General features: G+C 33.1%; 1 protein-coding gene across 1 annotated transcript; it reads left to right on the top strand.

Moving 5' to 3' along the window:
- The first annotated feature begins 3,101 nt into the window (after window positions 1–3,101).
- On the top strand, window positions 3,102–21,928 carry b3galnt2 (beta-1,3-N-acetylgalactosaminyltransferase 2). Its single transcript, XM_067385066.1, has 12 exons — window positions 3,102–3,320; window positions 4,774–4,900; window positions 6,773–6,873; window positions 10,652–10,845; window positions 11,928–12,023; window positions 13,434–13,544; window positions 13,693–13,771; window positions 16,498–16,681; window positions 16,827–16,952; window positions 18,174–18,333; window positions 18,771–18,827; window positions 21,392–21,928. The coding sequence occupies exons 1-12, from the start codon at window positions 3,215–3,217 to the stop codon at window positions 21,530–21,532; spliced, it is 1,482 nt and encodes a 493-aa protein (XP_067241167.1). The 5' UTR covers window positions 3,102–3,214; the 3' UTR covers window positions 21,533–21,928.
- Window positions 21,929–26,776: the final 4,848 nt, after the last annotated feature.

The following is a 26,776-nucleotide window of genomic DNA, read 5'->3' as shown; positions in this document are numbered from 1 at the left end:
GTTATTTGGAGACTTCACACTCGTACCATTGATATTTAAGCTGAAGTGTGTAATTTTGGAACTGCAAACCATTTCAAACAGGTTTCCTGAAAAGGCATTCAACCTACAAATCAATCACTCACTTATACAGTAGTGGCCAAAAGTGAAAGGGCATGTTTGTTTTTAATGACACTACAAGTTCAATTAAACCATCAAAATATGAGGAAAATATATATATATATATTAAATATGAGAAAGAACAAAACAATAAACTTGTTTAATGTTGCTTTTTATGTGACAAAATGTATTTGGCAAACTACAGCAACGGGTTTTATTTTACTATACAAAAAAAACAAACTAAATGCATAGAAAAAACAAAATGTTCACAGGATAAAGCATTCATTGCCTACAACATAATCAGTTATTAATATTTCATTGGTTCTCTCTTGCTTTTGCATGTGTTCATAATTTCCTTCATTAATCGGCGAAATTTGTCATGTTTCATTGCGTTATTATCACAAATAAAACAATTGACTCCAAGCTAGCGTGATTAATCGTTAAAAGATCGTGATTTAAATACACACGTGACCTTGTTCCTAAATGACAACAGGCTTGTATGACATCAAAGTACCGCCAGAGCATACGACTCCTTATGCTTTTGAATCGTTCTCGCGGTACTTTTTTACATCGAGCCTGTCTATTAAACCTTTCACAAAATCACACTGGAACATTCAAACCGTCTTTTCAGCCACACAATATCGTTATTTCTGTGTTACTGATATTCAGGTAATCACAGAAGTACTTATAATATAAGTGCATATAAATCAATCAATCATTCATTCAAGAGATTTGTTCTAAAACACTGATTCATCCAGTGATGAAGCATATTAATTGTAGTATTTACAAGTAAGTCATTGAATCATTCATTCAACCGATTTTCAAAAAATAATTAATTCAAATTAAATAAACATTTTTAAATAGATTGCAGTAATTTTTTTTGTTAGAACCTCTAGTAAATTACATGCTATTTTTTATATATTATTTGAAAAAATCATGATTCTCAATTTATCCAGAATTGTGCAGCTCTACTCTAAGCAAAAGTACGCAATATGTTTTAATAATGTCAATTTTCCTAGTCCAGACATCACTTTTGGCCACTACTGTAATTGACTTTTCACCTTATAAGATGATTTATTATTAAATAAATGACATGCATTGCATTTAAATTCAGTCTGAATTGAATTTGACCATTTTATTCAATGAAAACTTGAGCTTCCCACATGCAAACAGGCAGATTCATTCCTTAAATCACCTTCTTGCTAATGATGATGATTTCTTCACACTTTCTGAATGGCCTTACTAACGCTGGGCATGTTTCACAATAGTTTTTGAGTTGTTTTGCCTGATTTAAACAGCAAGGCCTTTGACTGAAATGCCAAACGGAGAGCCTGCATGTGTGTGTGTGTGTGTGTGTGTGTGTGTGTGTGTGGGTGCGTGTGTGTGTGTGTGTGTGTGCGCGCTCATATAGAGAGTTGGTTTCTGAGTGCCAAGTACTGTGACTATGGCGTGTCCTCTACACTGTTATTTCACAGGCTTTTTCCTATTCAAAACAAACAAACAAAAAAAAAGCACAATGTCAAATGTCTTTTCTTTATATCACTGTATTTTAGCCTAGCCTTTGCTAATTTATACAAGACCAAGTGTTATTATATTTAATGCACAGCACCTGATTGAGGTGTTTTGCTTGTGTAACCTGTATTAAAGCCCCTTTAAAGTGTGCTGCGGTGGATGGATGGAGGTCCAGGGTCTTTTGACACCCAAACTTTTGGCAACATCTTCTATCTGGAGAAGATCCACTTCAAAGTGCACAGATGTATATTTGAAATGCTAATGTTGCATGAGATAGCCTTTACATTAAGAGAAATCAAAGAGTGTGTATGTAGGGTTGGTATTTAAAATGACGCTGTGTTCGAAACGCTTAAACATTTACTTTTATAATGCCGCTAATGCTCCACGTGTTCAATGAGAATGAGGGTTTGTTGGGTTTCCAAGCCAATGAAATGGAGATTTCTACATAATTGCAGTACAGATAAACCCCAAAATGTAAATGATCTTTTAAATATTATTATTATTATTATTATTATTATAAAACCATAACTTGCATGGACTGATTACCCTATTTAAATATTAGAACTTTGAGATACCTTGTAATTGAATCAATGCCTAAATGTATGGATTTGTTGGTGCTTTTCTGCACTTTTCTCTTTTAGAAGTCTGAATGTGTAGATCTGTGCAGTTGTACAAATTAATAAACATTTTAAAACTGTCTGCATTCAGTGTTTAGTGTGCTTGGATTGCTTGCATGATGGTTTGATATGATTGTGTGCTGACAATAGCAAATTATTTAGTATAATAAGTACTTTCTTAAAGGGATAGTTCACCCAAAAATGAAAATTCTGTCATTTACTCACCCTCAAGTTGCCTGGATGAATGAACAAAAATATTTTGAAGAATGTCGGTAACCAAACAGTTCATGCATTGACTTTTTTTTTTCCCATACTGTGGAAGTCAATGGGGTTCGTCAGCTGTTTGCTTCAAAATATCTTCTTTTGTGTGCAACCGATCAAAGAAACCCAAACATGTTTGGAACGACTTGAGAAGGAGTAAATGATGACAGAATTTTCATTTTTAGGTGAACTGGCCCTTTAAATCGACAGCGCTGCCTTCGCCACATGGTGAAATTGTGGTCAAGGGAGACACCTAGTAGTGAAACAGAGCATTGTGCACAGTTTCTTGTTTTTTAAAATATGTACAAGTTATTATAGAAAAAAAATTCATAAGAATTATTGACATGATATATTTTAGACCATTTTGTTTTTATAAATACAAAAAAATTGACAGTGAAACTATGAAACATTGTTTACAAAAACTCGTTATGCTTGTGATTCAGAAATTGCACTAAAACATTGAATGTTAAACATTTTTTTGGTCAAAAAAGCAATCACTAACCGGAATTACAGCGTTCATTAGAAAAACTACATTTCCCAGAAGGCACAGCGCGTCAACTCCTGCACTCCTATTGGTCGTCTGACCCTTGTCGTCATCAGCGTGCAGTTAGACATGACGCGGACGCGTCGACACTCATCACAACTCCGCGATGCGGGTCGAGCCGCCGGTCAGTTCGGTTCTGTGCGCAGCCCGTTAAGCGTCGGTGTCTGGATCCAGCCGTCCGTCCATGAGAAGCGCAGCAGCGGCGCTGTTTCCGTGTGTTATCGCGGTGCTGCTTCACTGGTTCGGCTGGACGGACAGAACTGCGCTCCTGTTGGGTTTCGGCTCCGCAGGTACCGCTCAACTTTTACCGCGACTCTTACTTACTATTATTCTATTCCGTCTGTTATTTTTAGGCTTGACAGTTTGTGTTGAATAGAAAGTGTGTTGGTTTGACCTCTGCATTCGACAGATCCTGGATGCATTGAGTGGATAATAGAACAATTAATGCATATAAATCTTAATTAACGTTACTGCGTTCTTATGACGCTACTGATACACTTAGATGCATATAGTGTAGATATATGAATGCATATGATGAGTTGCTGCTCATTTTAATGAGAACATCAATACTGAATGTATAAATCTAATGCATAACAATTCTATTAGAAAAAATAATGCATATAAAAAAATGCTAACTGCATATATTAACTGATATTGCTCGTTTTATATTGATTAATTACTAATATATATATATATATATATTAGTTCCATACACTGAGCATAAATGGGATCTATCTATCTATCTATCTATCTATCTATCTATCTATCTATCTATCTATATCTATCTATCTATCTATCTAATGTATAAAATATTAATGTTCAGTGCACATGGAACTTTAATGCATGTTCTATGAATTATCAATGCATAAAAACATTTATACTTTTTGCTTAGTGTAGTAATGCGCAATTCTTACAGAAAAGATATATATAGAAATTATTGCACATTTTATTTAGAACAATTACTACTAATATATAATATTAAAAGTTACATATGCATTGAGCATTAATGGTTTATACATATCTGTCTACTATAATGCATAAATTATTAATGTTTTAATGCATAGGGAACTTTAATGCTAAATGCATGTAGAACATGAATGATCAATGCATGAAAACATTCATTAATGCTCAATTCTTATAGAAAAATCAATGATGCTGAGATCTGTGCTCAATTAATACGAAACGATTACTGCTTGATGCATAATATAATGTATATAGATCATTCATGTTCAATGCATATAGAACTTTAATGTTGACTGCATGTTAAACTTGAATGATCAGTGTATATGAACATTAAAAATCCATGCATATCGCTTTAATGTTCCATAACGGCTTGCATCAGTTGACTTATAATATCAGTAATGGTCATTTCTGAGGGGGTTGAGATGTGCACATCACTGGCATTAGTGTGCTGTGCTGATCGGATTGAAGATTTGACAGTCGTATACAATAGAAGAATGTGTGTAGAAAGTGTCTGAGATGTGACTGAACAAAGGCACAGATGCACATTACACTCTTACTCTGATGTTTGTCACACATGGTGAAATAGGACACAAGTGACAATCCATTAGGGGATACAAAGGGCCGCCGCTGCCAGGGACTTTCATCTCCCTGCATCATCTGTTCTGTGTTTCAGCTTCAACCTGCCAGAATGCTTTTTGCATGTTTCAAACATGTGCAGTGTTGGAGAATATCATCTGGCGGTGCTGATTATTGTGTTTCTGTTAAATATTGTATTGCTAGACAACCAGAAGGCTGTGCATGAGGTGTTGGTGGGCGTTTTGTCGGCACGGCATCATTATGACCTCCGGCAGGCCATAAGAGACACATGGCTGGGGTACATCAAACAGCACCCTCACTTCCAGAACCGGTCGGTACCGCAGACACACACTGTCAATCTTTTGATTTTTGCCTCATTAAAGCTCTCAGTTCACACATTGATTTACTGTAGAAGATCAGACTAGATAATTGACTGCTTGATCTGAGGGTTTGTTTTGGCCTACAACTTTATAGAAGAATCCTTATAAATATTCCACATTTTAATATCGTTCAGCAAATGTGCATTAAAATAGGTCAAATATGATTTAATGTACGACTCGCAGCCAAACGCTGCAGCTAGTCAGTTTTATTATGAATAAATGAAGATGTTTGAAAGTATGCTGCATGTGCTCATAAAAAACTGCAGTATTATATGTAGGATGTTTGAAGGCCACAGCATATTGAGCAAAAAGAATATAAAGTTTATTTCCAAGGGACGGAGAGTGGGTGGAAAATGGTGAAAAACTCAAATGTGACTTTTTTTTTTTTGCAGCAAAAAAGTACTATATGTATGTATATATATATATATATATATATATATATATATATATGTATGATGTATATATATATATATATATATATATATATATATATATATATATATATATATATATATATATATATATATATATATTAAAATTATGTGTAGAAGTCGTTGCTTTGTTATGAGAAAGAATGTCCGGAAAAATGAATTTCATTGATGTCATTCGGAGTAACCAATATAAAGGGATCATTTTGGATCAAGTCATGCGGTCAATATCATGTGACAGGATGTGACATCATTCAGACACCTGTAAAGGACCACATGGTCGTGAAGCAAAGTAACTAACTCTCTCTTAACTATTTGATAAATTCCTGTTTTCTCTTGTTCACATGCATCAGGTCATTCGATACAAACACTATAAAACATGGAAAATGTTGCAATATTTTAAAAAACTTTTACTTTTACTAAAAAACTTTTACTAAATATAAAATGTTTGAATGTCCTTTTGCTACATATCAGCCTGTTAACATTGTTTCAAAATATCATCATTCAGTAAAACTGAATTTTTGGTTAAACCAAATTACTTTTTTGGTGACAAATTTTGTCCATCTTGTAATAAATGTCAAAATCAGTGTTAATTGATTATAAAAACCACATAATCTCATTGTTAACACTTAATAAAACTTAAAAATTAATTAATCTCCATTAAGTTTTTTTTTTTTTTTTACTTTTAAAAACCTTATTTGTCAATGATCCATATATATAATTAACCCTTTATGCATTGCTTTTTCAAAAGGTGACACTTAGGAATATATAATCCACTTTATATTTAAAATACTATATATCATGACAGTTACTTTTGCTGGAAAAAAATGTTTTCATGTTTAATAATTTGTGTTTTTAATAAGGTAATTGTATTCATGTTTTAGCTACTTAATTTGTAATTATGTTTAATAACCATGTGCTTGCCTATTGGTTAATCCAGTCAGTGAATGAAATGCTTAACAAATCACAATTGGAAATCTGATTTGAATATTTTCTCTTTTTATTTGAAAATCAATGCAAATGATCAGATGATTCATAACAAGTAGAGGTGTTTCACAGTACTTGAAAATGATATACAGTGAATATGACTGCTCAAAAAGCACATAAGTAAACCAGTATCCTTCAAAATAAAGGTCTCTTCAGTTTGACGGATAAAATAATGTAAAGTAAATCAGACTCTAAATTCTGACAAGCCTCAGTAACTAGCCGACACACACGTGTCTGTGATGCACATCAGTGGAGTTCTGTGTTAATGCAGCAGGTCGTGATGCTGCCTGGCAACCGTGAGCAATTAAATTACACTTGTCGTTACACGCTTAGTAGTGTTGCACTAGCTAGTTGGTGTAAAAAATGAGGGATTGGTGTATTGATGTTGTCTGTTACTTGATTTGAAAGTGTGATGGTGAAATTCATCATCGGTGAACATGGCTGTGCCGTTCCGGAGGAGGACCGTGAAGATCCGTATTCCTGCTCTCTTCTGAACCTCACTGAGACAGGTGAATTCATCTTATAAACAGCACTCGTATTAACGCACAATCCCTGGGTTTTGTGAGGCTTGTGTAATGTCACTTTGCTCTAGTTGTACTTTACCATTCTGCGTTTTTAAAAAGGTGCTTTTCTGCCTCGTTTCCTCCCTTTGATACTGGACTTTTTCATTTCATAGACCCCCTACTCGCACATACATCTGTACTCCTCGCGGTATGTGGTCCCAAATCATAGCGTACACTTCTAAATTCTCTTCTAAATAGTCAGCATGTTTTGGCTTCCAGCTGATTTCATTGGAACATCCTGTAATAACATTTTGCTTCTAACTTCCATTCTGCATTTTTATGATTTAGCCAGTTGGTCAGTTAGAGGAACATATAAATATGGTGAGTTTGAATTTTTAGGATTTTTACTTTTTAGTAACTTTTTTTCTTTCCAAATTTGATAGTGGAAATTCCAAAAATTCCTTTAAATTAAAAAAAAATAATTTATTATTAATTAATTATTAAGATTAAAGATTTAAATTATTAATTAAATATTATATATTTTTTAATTCAAAGTTTATTATTAAACATTCATTTTTTTAAAGTGAAAATTCCTAAAATTCAAACTTGTTTTTTTTATTTTATTGGATAGTGAAAATTCCTAAAATTCAAATGTATTTATTTTTTTCAAATTTGAATGTGAAAATTCCAAAAGTTCAAACTTATTTTTTTATTTGAAAGTGAAAATTCCAAAACATCTTTTTTTTTTTTTTAAATCTAGGTTTTTTTTGTTTTGTTTTGTTTTTGTTTTTTTGGAAAGTGAAAATTCCTAAAATTCAAATGTATTTTTTTTTTTTTTTCAAATTTGAATGTGAAAATTCCAAGTTTAAACTTATTTTTTTATTTGAAAGTGAAAATTCCTCAAATTCATTTAAATAAAAAAAAATATTTATTATTAATTAATTATTAAGATTAAAGATTTAAATTATTAATTAAAAAAATATATTTTTTAATTCAAAGTTTATTATTAAACATTCATTTTTTTAAAGTGAAAATTCCTAAAATTCAAATGTATTTTTTTTTCAAATTTGAAAGTGAAAATTCCAAAACATCTAACTTGTTTTTTTTTATTTGAAAGTGAAAATTCCAAAAAATTAACTTTTTTTTTTTTTTTTTAAATCTAAAATCTTTTTTTTGTTGTTGTTTTTGTTTGGTTTTTTTGGAAAGTGAAAATTCTTAAAATTCAAATGTATTTTTTTTCAAATTTTAATGTGAAAATTCCAAGTTTAAACTTATTTTTTTATTTGAAAGTGAAAATTCCTCAAATTCAAACTTTTTTTTTTTCAAATTTGAAAGCGAAAATTCCAAAAATTCAAACTTTTTTTAGTGAAAATTCCTAAAATTCAAACATAATTTTCCCAAATTACAAAGTTAAAATTCTGAATTTTTTATTTTTATTTTTCTGTGGAACACAAAGATGAGTTCTTGAAGAATTTTAAAAGTAACAGCCTATGGAATGATATTCCTGTATCTCAAACATTAGAGCACGTATAAATGTAAACCAATGATATATGTTAGTTACTTAAAAGCATCTGCCAAATGCATAGATGTAAATGATGATGGAGAATAAATTCTGACTTAGTGAAGATGATTATTTTCTCATCTAGTTGCTGTAAGATGGCAGCAGATTGACTCACATGTGTGTTAAAACCGTCTCAACTTCAAGCTGCAGCTCAATTTTGACTTTATTTCTGAAGAGCGTGACTCTTTTGGTGACTGCTGAAGCGTTATGCTAATGAGCCCTTTTACTGTGTGAGAACCTCCTGTGTGGCTCTAAAAGCTTTTCCTGATGGCTGTTCAACACACATCTGCGCGCTTCTGCCTCTCGCCTGCGCCGCCTTTAATTGGCTTTTGTCTCAAGGACGAGGGAAGCGGTGAGTCTGGAGCTCGGAGAAGCTGGAACGAGCGGCCCGTTTCTCTATTAACGTCTGTGTTCTTCCAATTGATCTCCTGGGTAATAAATGGACGCTTTCTAATTAAGCCGAGCAGACGAGTCTCTTAAAGTGCTGATGTTTGGATTATTGTGCAGCGGCGTGTGAAAACGCTCCGTCTGTGGAGGAGTCCACGTCTGCCTTCATCTTCAACCCTTCGTTAATAAACCCATTCGTTTGTTTAATGGTTGTGTCGTCACAGGACAAAATTAACGTGCTTTTGCATTTAATCAAAACTATGAAATAACAAATGAAAGTGTGAAAATTATGTTATGACCATAAAAGCCATTCATTGGTCCACTTCATGAGGTGCATTCTGGGATGCTTTTAAACGCTAATGAAGGAGGAACATGTGTGATGAACACTTGATGAAGCTTTTCCATCACTGTTCACTACAACACATTAAAAATGAACCAGTAATTTGAACCATAATAATAATAATAATAATAACAAAAGTAATAATAATTATTATTGTTATTATTATGAATGATATTTTAATTTTATTTTATATAAATATTCTATTATTGTTGTTATTACCAACAACAATATTAATAGTAATTTTAATTATTTAATTAAAAATAATTTAAAAATATATGAATTATTATTAGAAGTATTATTTTATATGTAATTTTAAATGCAATTTTTATTACTAATTCATAATAACAATTAACAACAATAATAAAGCTTATGATTATTAATATATATTAACAACAACAATATTTAATTTAAATTATAAATGAATAATAATAGTATAATTATTACTACTAGAGAAATTTAAATTAAAATATGATTTAATAAAATACATTTATTATTAAAATATTTTTATTATTTCATTTAATTTATTACTATTATTATTTTATATGTTAATTTAAATGCAATTTTTATTGTAATTAATAATAATAACAATTACTATTATTAACAACAACAATAATAAAACTTTTTAATATTATCAACAACAATAATAATAATATTTAAATTAAAATATAAATGAATAATAATAGTATAATGATTACTATTAGAGAAAATATTTAAATTAAAATATAATTGATGAATAAGTTATTATTATTAAATTTTATTTATAAATAAATATTTACTTTTACTATTATTATTTTGTTAATTTAAATGCAATTTTTATTACAATTAATAATAATAACTATTATTAACAACAATAATAAAACTTATATTAACAACAACAACAATAATATTTAAAATATAAATGAATAATAGTCTTAATTATTACTTAGAGAAATTAAAGTAAAATTGTATTATAATTATTATTAAAGTCCCTATTTTATTATTATTAATAAATATTATTAAAGTTATTAAAAATGTTATTTATAAAATGTATTTTATTTTTATTATTTAATTTATTACTATTATTATTTTGTTAATTTAAATGCAAGTTTTTTTTATAATTTAATAATAATAATAACAATTATTATTAACAACAATAATATAACATATTATTATTAACAATAATAACATTTAAATTAAAATATAAATTAATAATAATGGTATAATTATTGCTAATAGAGAAATTATTATTATTTTTATTATTAAAAATGTTATTTATACAATGTATTTTATATGTGTGTGTGTGTGTATATGTGTATATATAATATATATATATATATATATATATATATATATATATATATAATATATATATATATATATATATATATATCTCATTACTATAACAATTATTTTTTATTATTAATAATAATTACATTTTTCTAAAGAATTGACTCTCAGGTGTTCAAGCAGAGCCCTTGAGTGATTCAGTTGACCTGATTCCTGAACTCTGTCTTCAGTTGCCGGGCAGGAAATGGCTATATTGAGTGTTCCTGACAGCTCCGAGCTGGTGCCGTCCGACGTCTCCGCGGTCAGCCTGGACTTTAAGGTCCTTCACTCTGTGGTCATCACCCAGCTGGGCGTCTTTCCCAACGGTCCACGACACGACTTCAGGGGCAACATCACCGTGCGTCTGTTCCAGGTGGACCAAGAGGTACGACAAACTCAGTCTGTAGTGTGTCAGTGATGTTACCGTTATTGTTTTGACAGTTTCAGAGGTTTAATGCTCAATGCAAGCACACTTATATAATGTCTTCTAGGTCGTGGTGTCTTTTATTATGTGCGTTGTTGTTTATGTTTTATGAAGAACCTGGCCATGTATTCTCCCTCTTAAATGTTTCCCTGACCTGATCCGAACAGACCCATTTTTGGGTCTCGACCCACCAGATGCTGTAAAATATGCATAGAACAGTCATCTTGCATTACACTCTTTCAGATTCTCAGATTGCACTTTGTAAAGTCATTCAATTTGTTCTTGCCACTGGAGTAACCTAAAATATCCTGCTGGCTTTTTAAGGTGAGTTTTCATCATCCCTGTGAGACATTACTCATTTATTTGATAAATGTACTAGAGATGTACTCTCACGGAGATGGGGGAAGGAGACGGTACCGCGCAACACAAGTCAAAAGACGTATCGTTCATTCCGACAGGCTGTAGAGATAAATGCGTGGAGAGCAAATTCAATAAAGTCTTCTCCATCAGCGCGGCTGGAATTGGATGGCTTTGATTGTGGAGTCTCTCTGATCTTCGATGAGCGCAGAGGTCGACGGAGCTGCGTGATGCAATCACACGCCGCGATTTAACACAATTTAATACATTTCCACGCTTTGTCGAAGTCAACAGACTAACATACGAGAGCCGCTGGTGATAGAGACTCCTTTAAAGATGGTGGATGAGAGGACAGAAATGAACATTAGTCATATTTGTCAAATTATGCACAAATGTAAGAATATTATTTATGTGCATTTAGGGTATATAAAACGGCCTTAACCCATTATAATCTTAAAATTTCATTACCACCATTACCAATTTCAAACTAAATACATAATGTGTGATGTGATGTGATGGAAATGAAAAGGTTGTAAACATCTGAAGGCCGGTGAGGATGCAGAAATCGCATATTGACTTGCATGTCACAGTTTATTCTGAGAGTGTCGCCCTCTGCAGCTGTGCAAATATAGTCTGTGTTGTTTCTTTTGACACATTTACACTGGTGTGTGTGTGTGTGTTTTCAGGAGGCGGTGGTGAGCGCTCGCTTCAGCACGCTGAGTTCAGGATCACGTGTGGGTGGGATGTTTTACAAGCCTGTGGAGCAGTTCATTCTACCCAAGGTGACACGTTCAGTCATCATTCACACCAGCATTCATAGAAAACCACCTACGTTAACATCTGAGAACATCTTTTATTTTCCAACTGGAAGTATATTATCCCACTTATTACACGGCTACTTGCACATAAGTAAATAATTAGACACTAAATAATGATTTTAGTTAAAAGGGACCTCTTATGCCTGTATCACAAGATGTCATATAAGTCCCCAGAATGTGTCTGTGAAGTTTCAGCTCAAAATCCCCCACAGATCATTTATTATAGCTTGTCAAATTTGCGCCTATTTGGGTGTGAGCAAAAACACACCGTTTTTGTGTGTGTCCCTTTAAATGCAAATGAGCTCCGCTTTCCAGAAGAGGGCGGAGCTTTAACAGCTCAACAACAACAAAGCTGGAGAATCTCACGCAGCCAAAATGAGGAAAGTGTTCAGCCTTACATTGTTCAAACCGGAGCCGACACTGATGGAGAGACTCAGGAAGAAGTTACAACTTTTAGACGTTTCTGAATGGTTAGTGGATAAATTGATGTAGTTGCTGTGGAGTTGATTCAACTCATCCACTAGCATGTGCCGTCATGTTCATCTTTTGTGTTGAATTGACCCTCGTTTGGTGTAAAATGACGGCATGACAACAACACTCTACTACAACAACTCTTCCTCTTCTCTAAAGCAGCCCAACATGGCCCCGCCCCCTTTGTTGTATGTTCTCGGGGGCGGAGTTTATGCAAATTTTAGGGTTTGTGATGTCACTAACCCAGGAAGAAGCTCATTGTAGTCCCTACCAGCCGTTTGTTGTAGTCCTTAAACAGCGATTTCTGTACAAGAAAATATCTATTGGGCGTTGTAACTTTGCAGATGTTGTTTATGATCAAACAGCAACACACTAACTAAAGTTAAAAAAGTCAAATCATAATCAAGGATTCCTTTAAAATATTGAATTAGCTCATTAAATGCACAGTTCCTCTGACCCCAGGTGAACAAACAAGTTTAAGGACAATTATCACATGGCTTTCGCTACATAAATAGTGAAATATTGATTTGAAACGACACAGTTTTGAAGTCTTATTTATGATCCATTACAGTGTACAAAACAATCGTTCAAGAGACAAGATGAACACTTACACAGTCTTACTGTAGGCCTACAATTAATACTGAAGTGCTCCAGTTAGATTTTACAGTAAATACATTAAATATCTGAGGCTGCGTTTGAATGAAACATCCATCCATGATCCGTGATACGAGAGACATGAAAGAAGCGCCTCAAATACCTGGATACAGCGTTGCTATTGATAAACAACTGACCTCAGAATGTTGCGACTGACCAATCAGAATCAAGCATTTCTGAATCGCAAGTGGTGTAATTAGCAGGTCATGTCAAACGTGTGGTTTGAGTCTCTCTGGTCCTCATCTGCAGGGTTTTGAGGGAACTCTTCTGTGGGAGGCTCAGGATTCAAGCGGCTTGATGTCTATCAACACATCAGCGGTGCATCTGAATGACGGCGGAGGGGTTCTCAAGTTTGGATCTGTGAGAGCAACATCTTCCTTTCATTTGAATGTACTATGAGGCTGTTCTGGAGGGGTTTTAATTGGCCCAGATCAAGAGTCTCTTTCAATCCCTCAGTTTAATAGTTCTTCGTTTCATCAGTATGAGGTTATTCTGTGTTTTTCTTCAGATTGAAGAGGGCACGTTGCCTCACAGGAGTGCTTTGGGCTTCCCTGGTTTAGCTGGAGGATTCACTTTTTCAGTATACGGTACGTTGAGGTGAACTATGTTGTGTTTTGTGTCATTCAGCCTTGTGTTTTGATGATTAATAAATGGATGGATTGTGATGTAGTGAACAGTAATACTGTGAAATATTATTAGAATTTAAAATAGCTGTTTTCTGTGTGAATATATAGTAAAATATAATTTATTCCTGTGATCAAAGCTGAATTTCAGCATCATTACTCCAGTCTTCAGTGTCACATGATCCTTCAGAAATCATTCTAATATGATAATTTGATGCTCAAGAAACATTTCTGCTTATTATCAATGTTGAAAACGGTTGTGCTGCTTCAGATTTTTGTGGAAACTGTTAAAAAATGTATTTTCCAGGATTATTTTATAAATAAAAAAAATTCACTTTCACTTTTGATCAATTTAATGTCCTTGCTGAATAAAAGTATTAATTTCTATAAAAAAAGTATTTGAACAGTAGTGCTTTTCTAGTTCCAAGAGCTGAATAAAAAATATTACATCTTTGTATTTTCAGCCTTTTGACTTTATATTCAATATATTTCATATTTATTTGCTCTGAAATGGTTTAAAGAGTGAATTATTTTCAGTCAGCGTAACTGTAACTGTCTAATGCAAGACATTAAACAGTAAAAACTAGTTAAAATAATCAAGGCATGATATCTATAGTTTTTCAGTAAATGAACAGTGAAGAATCATATTTAATCATTTAAATTAATAGGCACCAATATAAAAAACACATTAAAATTATTGTGAAAAATCACAATCATATTGGATATTCATGTTTATAAATTCATATATATGAGCAATATCACACTCGTAGCTGTGCGATATGGCTGTATATCAGCACGGCTGTGATTCGGCTGTAGGTAATCACAGAGTGCTCATATACAGCCATATCGCACGGCTACGAGTGTGATATTGCGTTTATACAACAGTTCGACGGCACAAGTGTGTAAATAAATAAGAACAACAACAGATTGTCTTTAAAAACGCTCTTTTGTGAGCAACTACTTCCTTCCGACACAGATTATATCTCAAGTTGACATTTTAACAGTTCAGCCCAAGATCCGTTACTAATTCTAAAACATCACTTTAGAACTCGTAACGATGGAACGTTGAGTCGCTTCATTGAAACTCACTGTAATATGAGAGAAATACTGACTGAGCGAGTGTATTACCTGCATCTAGCTGATATTCTTCAGATCAATCTTATATATTCATAATCACAAAATCAGTTTGAATGTCCGCTGAGGAAAGCGATATCTTTGACCTTTTAACATTTAAGACATTTCTATGACAGCGCTAGTCAATGCATTGTAAGTTGTCTCATAATATTTTTTGTCCTTGTTTCTTTCTTTCAGTCAATTTCAATATAAAAGTCTTTGTGACTATATTAAATGATTAGTTCACTTTCAAATTAAAATTTCCTGATAATTTACTCACCCCCATGTCATCCAAGATGTTCATGTCTTTCTTTCTTCAGTCGAAAAGAAATTAGGGTTTTTTATGAAAACATTCCAGGATTATTCTCCTTCTAGTGGACTTCAGTGGAGCCCAAACGGTTGAAGGTCAAAATTACAGTTTCAGTGCAGCTTCAAAGAGCTCTACATGATCCCAGATGAGGAATAGAGTCTTATCTAGAGAAACCATCGCTCATTTTCAAAAAAAATAAAAAAAAAATTATATACTTTTATATACTCTACTTCTTCTCTATTAGAATTCCAGCAGTGTAGATGCTGTTAAGTGTATTACTGCCCTCCTCAGGTCAAAGTTTGAACTAATTGTCATATACAATATGCTAGTGCAAGTATATAACAGTTTAGTTCAAACTTTGACCTGTGGAGGGCAGTAATACACTTAGCAGTGTCTACACTGCTGGAATTCTAATAAAGAAGAAGAGAGCTAGTTCAAGATGAGTGTTTATGGTTAAAACGTATAAAATTTGTTTTTTATTTTAGAAAATGAGCGATGGTTTCTTTAGATAAGACTCTTTATTTCTCATCTGGGATCGCTGTAAACTGTAATTATGACCTTCAACCGTTTGGGCTCCATTGAAGTCCACTATAAGGAGAATAATCCTGGAATGTTTTCATCAAAAACCTTAATTTCTTTTCGACTGAAGAAATAAAGACATAAACATCTTGGATGACATGGGGGTGAGTAAATTATCAGGAAATGTTTATTTAAAAGTGAACTAATCCTTTAATGTAACTTTCACTTAAGTCAAAATCACTAACAGACTCTTTCTCAATACCAAAAATACGGCATTTTATTTATATAAAACATTATTTTTTGAACAACAATATTTAAATGAACAACAATAGCCATTATAACAGTAGAAGAAGTAGGCGTTGAGCTCGCATCTCTGAAAGCGTCTAAACAAATTTTCAAATAGGCTCTATGTTTACATATAAATTGCATATCTGAGGTCTATACACTTTTATTTATATATATATATGTAACCATCTCCCTTTAAATAGGTAGAAGAATAATTTATGCAATTTTATATTTATTTGAAAGAATTAAAAGAGTAGTTTCATGTCTATCCGTTGATCTGGGATTTCAACAGTAATGCAATACTTTTTAGAGAATCTAATCTAATTACACTGTTGAAGATGTTGTAGTAGTTAATAGTTAATTACTTTTTTAGAGTAACTTACCCAGCCTGTCCATCTGTCAACTAGTCATCCATCCATGTGTTTCAGCACATCGCTGTATGTTTCTCTCTCTCTCGTCTCAGATGTGGAGGTGTTGTCTGAGCTCTTGCGTGGGCGAGCAGGAAGGCAGCGGAGCCGTGCCGCCCAGCTGAGAGAGGAGGACCAGGCCCTGCGGGACGAGAGCCTCACACACGGAGACATGGTGTTTGTGGACGTGGTGGACACCTACAGGAACGTGCCTTTAAAACTGCTGCAGTTTTATAAATGGTTAGTGCATTACCCAATCAGCTCCCAGACCTCGTTCTCCGGGTAAATGCAGTAAATCTGACTGTTGTCTTTGTCTGCTTGAGTAAAAGCTGAGCTGCAGAGTTCATGGTTTTTAATGAAGCGTGTAAATTCCCCACGGGTACAGGTCGGTGGGAAACGCTGACTTCAACCTGCTGCTCAAGACGGATGATGATTGCTATATCGACGTGGACGCTGTCCTGCTGAAGACCGACCGCAAACGGCTCGCTCAGAGCAGCCTGTGGTGGGGAAAGTGAGTCTGAGTCTTTCTGAGACACGATTTCACGTAATTCATTCGAAGAGACGGTTATGCAGAGAAATTATGGTGATAAATAAATTTGGTGAAAATAAACACTTTAAACTGATATCACAATAAATTTCATAATTGAGTGTGTGTGTGTGTGTGTGTGTGTGTGTGTGTGTGTATACACTACCAGTCTAAAGTTTGGAAACATTACTATTTTTAATGTTTTTGAACGAAGTCTCTTCTGCTCATTAATGCTGCATTTATTTCTTAATAAATACAGAAAAAACAATAATATTGTGAAATATTATTACAATTTAAAATCATGGTTTTCTATTTTAATATACTTTAATTTATTTCTGTGATGCAAATTTGAATTTTCAGCATCATTACTCCAGTCTTCAGTGTCACATGATCCTTCAGAAATCATTCTAATATGCTGATTTGATACTCAGTTATTATCAATGTTGGAAACAGTTGTATTGATGAATAAAAGGTAAAAAAGAACAGCATTTATTCAAAATATAAATCTTTTCTAACAATATAAATCTTCACTATGACTTTTTATCAATTTAACACATCCGTGCTGAATAAAAGTATTAATTTCTTTCAAAAGAAAGAAAGAAAAAAAAAATTACTGACCCCAAACTTTTGAACAGTAGTGTATATTGTTACAAAAGATTTAATTTAAATAAATGCTGATATTTTTTTTTACTTTTTATTCATTAAAGAGTCCTGAAAAAGTATCACAGGTTATAAAATAATATTAAGCAGCACAACTGTTTCCAACATTGATAATAAATCATCATATCAGAATGATTTCTGAAGGATCATGTGACACTGAAGACTGGAGTAATGATGCTGAAAATTCAGCTTTGCATCACAGGAATAAATTATATTTTAAAGTATATTAAAATAGAAAACCATCATTTTAAATTGTAATAATATTTCACAATATTATTGTTTTTTCTGTATTTATTAAGAAATAAATGCAGCGTTAATGAGCTTAAGAGACTTCCTTCAAAAACATTAAAAATAGTCATGTTTCCAAACTTTTGACTGGTAGTGTATATGCTTTTCAGAAGTTTAAGATTTTTACTAATTAATATTTTTATTTAACAAGGATGCATTCAATTGATCAAAAGTGACAGTAAACGCATTGATAATATTACAGAAGCTCTCTTGATTTGTGCGTCATTAATGAGTTGTCTAATGGACCGTGTTCTTCAGTTTCAGGCAGAATTGGGCCGTCGATCGTGTCGGTAAGTGGCAGGAACTGGAGTATGCGAGTCCTGCGTATCCGGCCTTCGCCTGCGGGTCTGGATATGTGGTGTCCAGGGATCTGGTGGAGTGGCTGGCCAGCAACGCTGAACATCTGAAAGCCTACCAGGTGCCGTCTTCTTCAGCAGTGCTGGAAATGATGCTTGATTTCCTACAGATCAAAATATGATGTGTTTTCGTGACCTTCTTCAAAATTCAAAGGGATTGCTTTTTAGAATTACCCAGCGTGCAGCTACATTATGATAAAGAAACAGAATAAACGGAAATCCATAATGACAAAGACATGCGTGACCGCATTAGCAGCCTGTTCATAAGTGATGATCTCTTGAAATCAATGCTTGCAGATATGTCTGTAACGATTTCATTCGCTCTAAATATCACATGTTTGTTCTGGACATCGAGTCTCTGATCTGTTTGTCACTATTACAAAGCCACTGAACCAAGAGAAATGCTGCTAAAAGGGGTTATCTGGGGTTCAATTCATTCAGATTAAGTATACAGTACATATTTACAGTGTTTTTCAGCATGTAAATGCATGTTTTACAGGGAGAAGATGTGAGCATGGGCATTTGGATGGCTGCCGTGGGGCCTCGCAAATATCAGGTGAAAAAGACATTCATTTTCAGCTGCACGCCTAGAATAAACATTAATATATGATAATTACATTACATAAAATTATTAAATTCATTTTTTTTAGTTGCACGCCTTTTTTTAGTTGAAACCAACTACTGCCTTAATATAATATATCAATAATATAATAAACCGTTATATAAATTATGTGTGTGTGTATATAATATACAGTGCTTCCCACAAGTTTGAAAATCCTCCTATCATCCACGGCACAAAAATGGTCTACTACATGCGAAAAACAACAAATAATATTTGATTTTTAACAGTATTTATTAATTTATTTAATTTATTACAGTATTATTAATTTTAATTATTAATTAAATTATTAATTATTTAATTTATTACAGTATTATTAATTTTAACTACATTACATTTAATTGCATACTAATATTATGCATTTTTATGCACTACAAATTGGGCAAAATTACAGCATTTAAATGGAGTTCTCCTTGCTTTTTCATATAGTCTCTCTCAGTAAATGGGACAGATTTTGCCAGTAAAATTTATAAAATGAATAATATATGTGTCAAATAATGTTCTTAGTCTTAGTTTCTTCCTGTGGGGGAGACTACAATAAATTTCTATGTATTAAATGGAAATCAAATTAAATACAATTTATTGTGTAACCAAAATACTAATAATGCCCAGAAGGAAAAAAAAAAAACTTATAGTGTGACTTTTAATTATAAACAAGCCTGAAATACACAGGGACTCTTATTTTGAAATGTCTATACAGTTGCGGGCTGATCCTTCAGATGACAGAGATAACACGTGTACTCTTACAACCGTCTAAAACATATTATATAAAGGCCATAAAGTAGATATGTATTATATTTAATAAATAAAGTAGAAATTGTAATAATTCATCAACTTGAGTTCATTAGCAATCGCTTGGCATAAATCTGCGCTTTTCATTGATTGAGAATCACTTTGAAGCAGTCTGAAGCGCTGTTGCGTGAGCTTGTAGAATGCGCAACAGCGCCGCCTTGTGACTTTGCAATGAAACACGTAGTGTGAGGGGAGATTTTCCACTAGTTAATCGATCGCGGATGGTTTCATTATCTCGGGCGGATAGAAAATGATAAGAGGATAAAAATAATAAAAGCATAAATGTATCTCCAAATATACTTGGGCAGCTATTAATATACCTGGGTGGCCCACCCAAATAAGGTCCATGTGTGGGAAGCATATATATATATATATATATATATATATATATATATATATATATATATATATATATATATATATATATATATATATATATATATATATATATATATATATATATATATATATATATATATATAGATATATATATATATATAGATATATATATTTATATATATATAGATATATATATATATATAGATATATATATATATATAGATATATATATATATGCAAAATATACAAAATCAAAAAACTGATACAAAATCAGTTTGAATGTCCGCTGAGGAAAGCTTTATCTTTGTACTTTTAACATTTAAGAGGATTTCCCATGTCTTGTAAAATGTTGTTTAAAGTAAAAACAACATCCTTGTTTCCATGTTTCAGTCAATTTCAATATAAAAGTCTTTGCGACTGTCTGACTCACTCATAAAGACAATCTTTGCCGCCATCTAATGTCATATTAAAATGCAGTATTTTTGGTATCGAGAAAGAGTCGGTTAGTGAAAGTTACATTTTCACTAACCGACTCTTTCTCAATACCAAAAATACTGCATTTTTTTAATATAAAATATTATTTATTGAACAATAATATTTAAATTAACAACAATAGCGATTATAAAAGTATAAGAAGTAAAATAGGACATAAACACAAGCAAACAGTTCAGTCAAATGTACAAAAGCAGCGCTCTAGTTAGTACAGGATTTAATTTCAATGTAAAGTTATGAAACTTAATATAGCCCTTAAGCCAAACCTATTAGCTCTGGAACAATTAATAGATTAATAAGATCAAAGATTGCCAGTTTGATATACATAAAATGAATTATACCTCATGTTTAAACACTATCTACATAAGAGCCAGCGGGAAATTCCCAAAGCACTGGCTGAGATGAAGCTGTTCTCGGCGGGTACTCGAGCACCGAACAGCTGCTGACGAAAATTTTCAAATAGGTGCTATGTTTACATATAAATCGCATATCTGAGGTCTAAACAACTACATTTTTGCCTAAAAATATTTATTTTTCATGTCATGTGTGATGCTTTGGCAGTGTTGTATGTAAGCACAATAATGCCTATAAAGTACTTTAAAGCTGATATAACTGTAAATTCTGCTTTTATGGGGCCGAACATAAATCGCTTGTTGATGTCGAGGGGTTTAGTTTTTGTCATTCTTGCATTTTTGCAGCTCATATGAACAACTGGATAAAGATATCTGGCAAATTCAATTCAAACTCAAAGCGACTTGCATTGCATTAAAGGTCTATATTGGATCAGTTCATGCATTCCCTGGGAATCAAACCGTGACATTGATGCTGCTACCAGAGTGTTATAGGATTAGATGGGATCTAATGTGTGTGTTATTCAGGATTCAGGCTGGCTGTGTGAGAAGGAGTGTTACGTGGACATGCTGTCGTCCCCACAGCATTCGGCTCAGGAGCTGCGCTCGCTTTGGGCCCGGAAGAGGAAGTGCGGCGATCCCTGCGGCTGCGCCTGGAGTGAACACTGACACATGACAGACGTCCTGCATGTTTCACAATCAGCACTTGACTGATGGCTTGGAGATTTCTGTCAGTACGAGACACTAATAATGTTCACTTGTCCTTTATAAGCCTGGTCTGTTATTGGTCACACACTGGCTTTGTAGACGTCACATAAATACAGGGTTTGTGAATTGTCAGGGCAGCTTTCCTGTTCTTTATCGTCACGTGTCTTTCTGTCACTTTGCATTCTTTATTGCTGCAAGTTTTCAAAGTCGCCAAACACACAAGCCCTTTTCACTTCTTTTAACTGAGCTGGAGGCCAAAATTGTTACACTGAGACGTTCATTTATGAACAATAAAAATTGCAACAGGATGCAAATGTGTCTGTTTTTGTGACGACGAATCGGCATAGAGCAACTTCTCAAGGCGAGACAAACTAGATACTTCCCTAGTTGATTACTTGCATTAAGAATCGCAAACCTTTGTATTACACGTTTTCTGAAATGTGAATTTAAATATGCAAATTAGGCATTATCTAATTAAACATGCACTCATTTGCATACATTTCCAGAACAGAAATCTGAGCATTGGATAAAGCCAGCTTGTTTGATTTTGTTGACATATTAGAGTTAAAGGTTTTTACAGAGGGGATTATTTTAATATCTATTTTTATACTGTCAACAGCCAGGGGGATTAAAAAACATTTTCAGCATGTTTTTGGGAGTAAAATGTTAAAATGAATCAGATCAGGCATATATATATGAACAAAACCCTTCAGAATATAGATGCGAATAAAACTGTAAAATTTGGTGTGTTTGTGAAGTTGCTGAAGTGGAGACTTTTAACCATTGTAACAAAAAATATTCTGTAGAGAATTACTTATTGCATCTTCAACTAGCTTTCCCAGTAATATATTAAAAACAATTGTTTAACCTGTTGCCGTTAAGCTTTTCAAACACACTGTTAGCAGGAGGTAATATGGGGTTATAGAGCCAAAATCAAATGTTGTAATGTGGTTTGTTTCATGTTTAATGCATCAGTGCATCCAGATCAGCAGTGAGCTCGTTCGTACTGTGCGCTGTTACTTCTTGATGTGAAACTTTCATCATTTCTCTCCACATGGTGTCAAAAAATATTCTTAACTGAAATGAGATATGGCAGGTTGTTTTTTCATATCTTCTCTGGTATTCCCTGAATCATCTGTAAAGTAACAAGATGTCCATCACCTTCATTTCTCTCTGCCTGAGTGAAATCATTCATTCTGTTTCTTCATGTTATTCTCAGTGCTTTTAGGGAATGGATAGAGAGAGATGAGAACTAAGCTTGTCCGAAACTATTCTGAGCAGGTTTGACAGCACATGTTCTCTTAATGCAGATCATTTCGGTTTAATGCCACCATCTGGAGTCAAGATTATATAATCCCATAATTCATTCCAAACGAATCCTGGGATGTTTTAAAATTCTAACATTTAAAAATGCATTGAAAGTACATTAAATATAAAATGAAGAACTGTATGAGGAAAGACAAAGACTTCCCTGTTCCTCCATAGTCAATCATTTTATCCCTTAAAACATATTACATTACCAAAATTACATATTTAATGTTTTTTTTTTTTTTTTTCTGTGAAAAAATGTAATGCCTTAAAATAGTTTGAATGTAACTCTACACCCTTGCTTAATTTAGAACACTCGGATCTATGAATATGCTAATGAGCTCCGCCTCCACTCACGAGCTCAGAGATCCACTCGGTCAACTTCCTGAGATGAACACCGCACAATATTTACAACATAACTTTAATTAATTAGCCTTTTGCTTCACTATGTCATCAACATGTGTTGCTAATGTTACACAAACCATGTTCCCGTTCATCATCTTCAGGGGTGAACGACAAGTTTGCGACAATACGGTTTCGGCAAAGTGACTAGCTAGTTGATTTGTTCAACGATGCATCGTACTATAGTTCAGCAGCGAGTAACATCGTTGTTCGGGAAACACACCCTATAGAGCGGTAATAGTTAATGATATGAAAGCCCGCCCGCGCTTTAATGTTATTAATTAGGTGGTTTTTGATGTAAGAAACTACTACTACTTAATACTTGAGCGTAGGCTTCACTACACTGATAACGGGACATTAACTTTCACACTTTTGTAAAGTTCATGTAATCTTAAAGGATTAGTTCACTTTCAAATTAAAATTTCCAGATGATTTACTCACTCACCCCCATGTAATCAAAGATGTTTATGTCTTTCTTTCTTCAGTTGAAAAGAGATTAAGGTTTTTTAAGAAAACATTCCAGGATTTTTCTCCTTATAGTCGACTACAATGGCCTCCAAATGGTTGAAGATCCAAATGTCAGTTTCAGTGCAGCTTTAAAGTGTTCTGCATGATCCCAGATAAGGAATAAGAGTCTTATCTAGACAAATCATCACTTATTTTCTAAAAAAATTTTTAAAAAAATTATACATTTTGACCATAAATGCTCATCTTGAGCTAGCTCTCTTCTTCTGTATTACTGCCCTCCACAGGTCAAAGTTTGAACTCATTTTTAAATATTTGCACTAGAATATTGAATATGACAATTTAGTTCAAACTTTGACCTGAGGAGGGCAGTAATACACTTAGCAGTGTCTACACTGCTGGAATTCAAATAGTGAAGAAGAAGAAGAAGAGAGCTAGTTCAAGATGAGCGTTTCTGGTTTAAAATGTATAAACTTTTAATTTTTTTTTTTAGAAAATGAGCGATGGTTTCTCTAGATAAGACCCTTATTTCTTGTCTGGGATTGTGTAGAACGCATTGAAACTGTAATTTAAACCGTTTGGAGGCCACTTAAGGCCATTATAAGGAGAATAATCCTGGAATGTTTTCATAAAAAACATGGGATGACATGGAGGTGAGTAAATTATCAGGAAATTTTAATTTGAAAGTGAACTAATCCTTTAAGATAAAGGTTCTTAAAGTAAAAGTAAAAATAACATTTTTAGAGCTTTCTTATAACATCAATATTTCACAATGTTTTTACTTCAACGTTCTCATTACTTTGAGAGAAAATGTTCTGACAACATTACAGATTTGTTAGACAGTTGTTGGGTGTAGGTTGTAGGCTATTTCTAAAGACGTTAACTTATAATTGTATATGTAGTGGCGGTCATAAGGCCTGGGACATAGTTGGAACAATATTTGGGCAAATTGATCTCCAAATTGATCAATCACCTCGTCAAGCTGAACATCTGCAGGTGCAGCGAGTCTTTCACTCATCCGGATCCCGACAAACACCACATCAATCCCTCAAACATTGGGATTTTTCATGTAAAATGTATAGTTTTTAATTTTAATATTTCGTTTTTAGTGTGTTGATGAGAAGAGGCTGAACTTATGCAGAAGCAGGATGTTTTTCAGGTGAGTTTCATCATCTAAACACGAATCTCTGAACGCTTCCAAAGTCAGTAAAGATGTCTTCACGTGCCATTTGAAACGTGGATAATTCTTGCCTATTTATTGGGAAAATATGATTAAAGCCAAACCGTTATTCATTGACAATCATATAAACATTAAGCTATCTAGTCATCTTTATCATGGATTTTTGGTCAAATACAGGCTATTTTAGCCCTGTATAAAACACAATAGGCTTCAAATGATTATTCATATATGTAAATATGCAACTTTAACGAGACAAGGCAGCTGTTGTTGCATGTGTGAATGTTGCATGTAGCCTAAATGTTAATCTTTTTGCTTTATTTTATTTAGGCCTGTATTACACGTTTTAGTAAATATATATATATATATATATATATATATATATATATATATATATATATATATATATATATATAATATAAAAGGTTTCTTGTGACGAAATGCCACCAAAATAATAATAATAAAAAAACATTGCCCTCAAATTACTGTGCAAAAGAAATAAATAGCCTACATAAAATAATTAAAACAAACTGATGCACGTCTCCAAGGTAACGATAAATATATAGTTATACAATTAGAATCGTTCTAAATATAAAATAATAGCAGTGTCCACACCACAACTATAACGATAACAATAACGATTTCACCATTTTTTTTTTCCAGCTGTTGAACGATAAAACACTGACAGCCAATCAGAATCCATTGTAATTTAAGGGCATTGTTTTGGATAAGTTAATTGCCGGAGTCCAGACATATCCCCCTTTTCAATGATACTTTAAAGAAAATAGATATATGGAAAACAATCGGTCATAACATTGAAATAAATGGTGAGAATTGTTAACGCAGAAGATATGGAGTTAATATTGTGCCATAATTAAACAAACAAATCCAGCATTTCGCAAACAAACACGATCTGCTTTGAAAAGGAAAACTCGACTCGCAAACAAACAGAAAGTGATGTGCAAATACAAAGATCAGTTTGATCGAAAATGCAGAGGAGTAACAAATGAGCCTACATCATATTTCACAAATAAATACAAACCATCCTACAAATGGCATGTAACCTTTGAACAAATACCAAATCTGTCTTTTTATGAGATAGCTTGGGCTTGATTTTCTCACAAATGCAGTTGAGCAACTTCCTCTTCCAAAACAGCAGATGGCGCTTTGCTATGGGTCAATTTACGCTAGTCTCCCGTGTTTGTTTATTTATGGCACAACATTAACTCCATACAAGGAGATCATTATGCTAGGCTAGCAAACTTACCTCAGATATCCAGCGCTAGTTTCGACGACATTGTCTTGCTTCTTTTGAAGTTGCAGTGAAAAAGTCTTGTTTTTGATCCACTATATTGACTTCGTCAGCTAAATATTAATTAGATTGATTACACTAGCTCTTCACACGAAACATGGCATGCTCAGGACATCTGCTGGTTAAAGACATGTAATTGCAACAAGAACAGCGAAAACATGTTGTACACACTTTGAAACCGCAGCGAGTGATCTTATAAACAGACTTATTGTTCATTGCTGTGGATGGGCCTTTACTGAATGAATCGTCTAATGAATGACTCGCTCATTAAGACACAACTTGGCGTCACCTACTGGTGGTTTTAGTTTCATTTTTTTTTTTCTCCATTACATATTTCTATATTCAAAATTGTAATATATTATCTCTTAGCATTATTTATGCAGTTGTAATTGCAGTGTAAATACATCCATACCACCTCTGAACTGCATTAAACAGTCTTTATAGCCTAATTACTGTTTTAATTTAACTTGAAAGATGATGCATTCATTTAGAGTTTGAAAAAAATTGATCTATTTAAGTTTAAAAAATATAAATGGAGGGC

The sequence above is a fragment of the Chanodichthys erythropterus genome, chromosome 5, assembly GCF_024489055.1.
Source record: "Chanodichthys erythropterus isolate Z2021 chromosome 5, ASM2448905v1, whole genome shotgun sequence".
Classification (NCBI taxonomy): Eukaryota; Metazoa; Chordata; class Actinopteri; order Cypriniformes; family Xenocyprididae; genus Chanodichthys; species Chanodichthys erythropterus.
The sequence above is the reverse complement of the archived record's forward strand: the minus strand, read 5'-3'. Positions and strand labels throughout refer to the sequence as shown.

What these genes read in the sequence shown, in the direction of transcription:
- b3galnt2 (XM_067385066.1), top strand. Translation starts at nt 3,215, where the DNA reads ATGAGAAGCGCAGCAGCGGCGCTGTTTCCGTGTGTTATCGCGGTGCTG. An exon ending in TCTGAACCTCACTGAGACAG is followed by an intron (nt 6,874 to 10,651) that starts GTGAATTCATCT and finishes CTCTGTCTTCAG; the next exon opens with TTGCCGGGCAGGAAATGGCT. An exon ending in ATTCACTTTTTCAGTATACG is followed by an intron (nt 13,772 to 16,497) that starts GTACGTTGAGGT and finishes CTCTCGTCTCAG; the next exon opens with ATGTGGAGGTGTTGTCTGAG.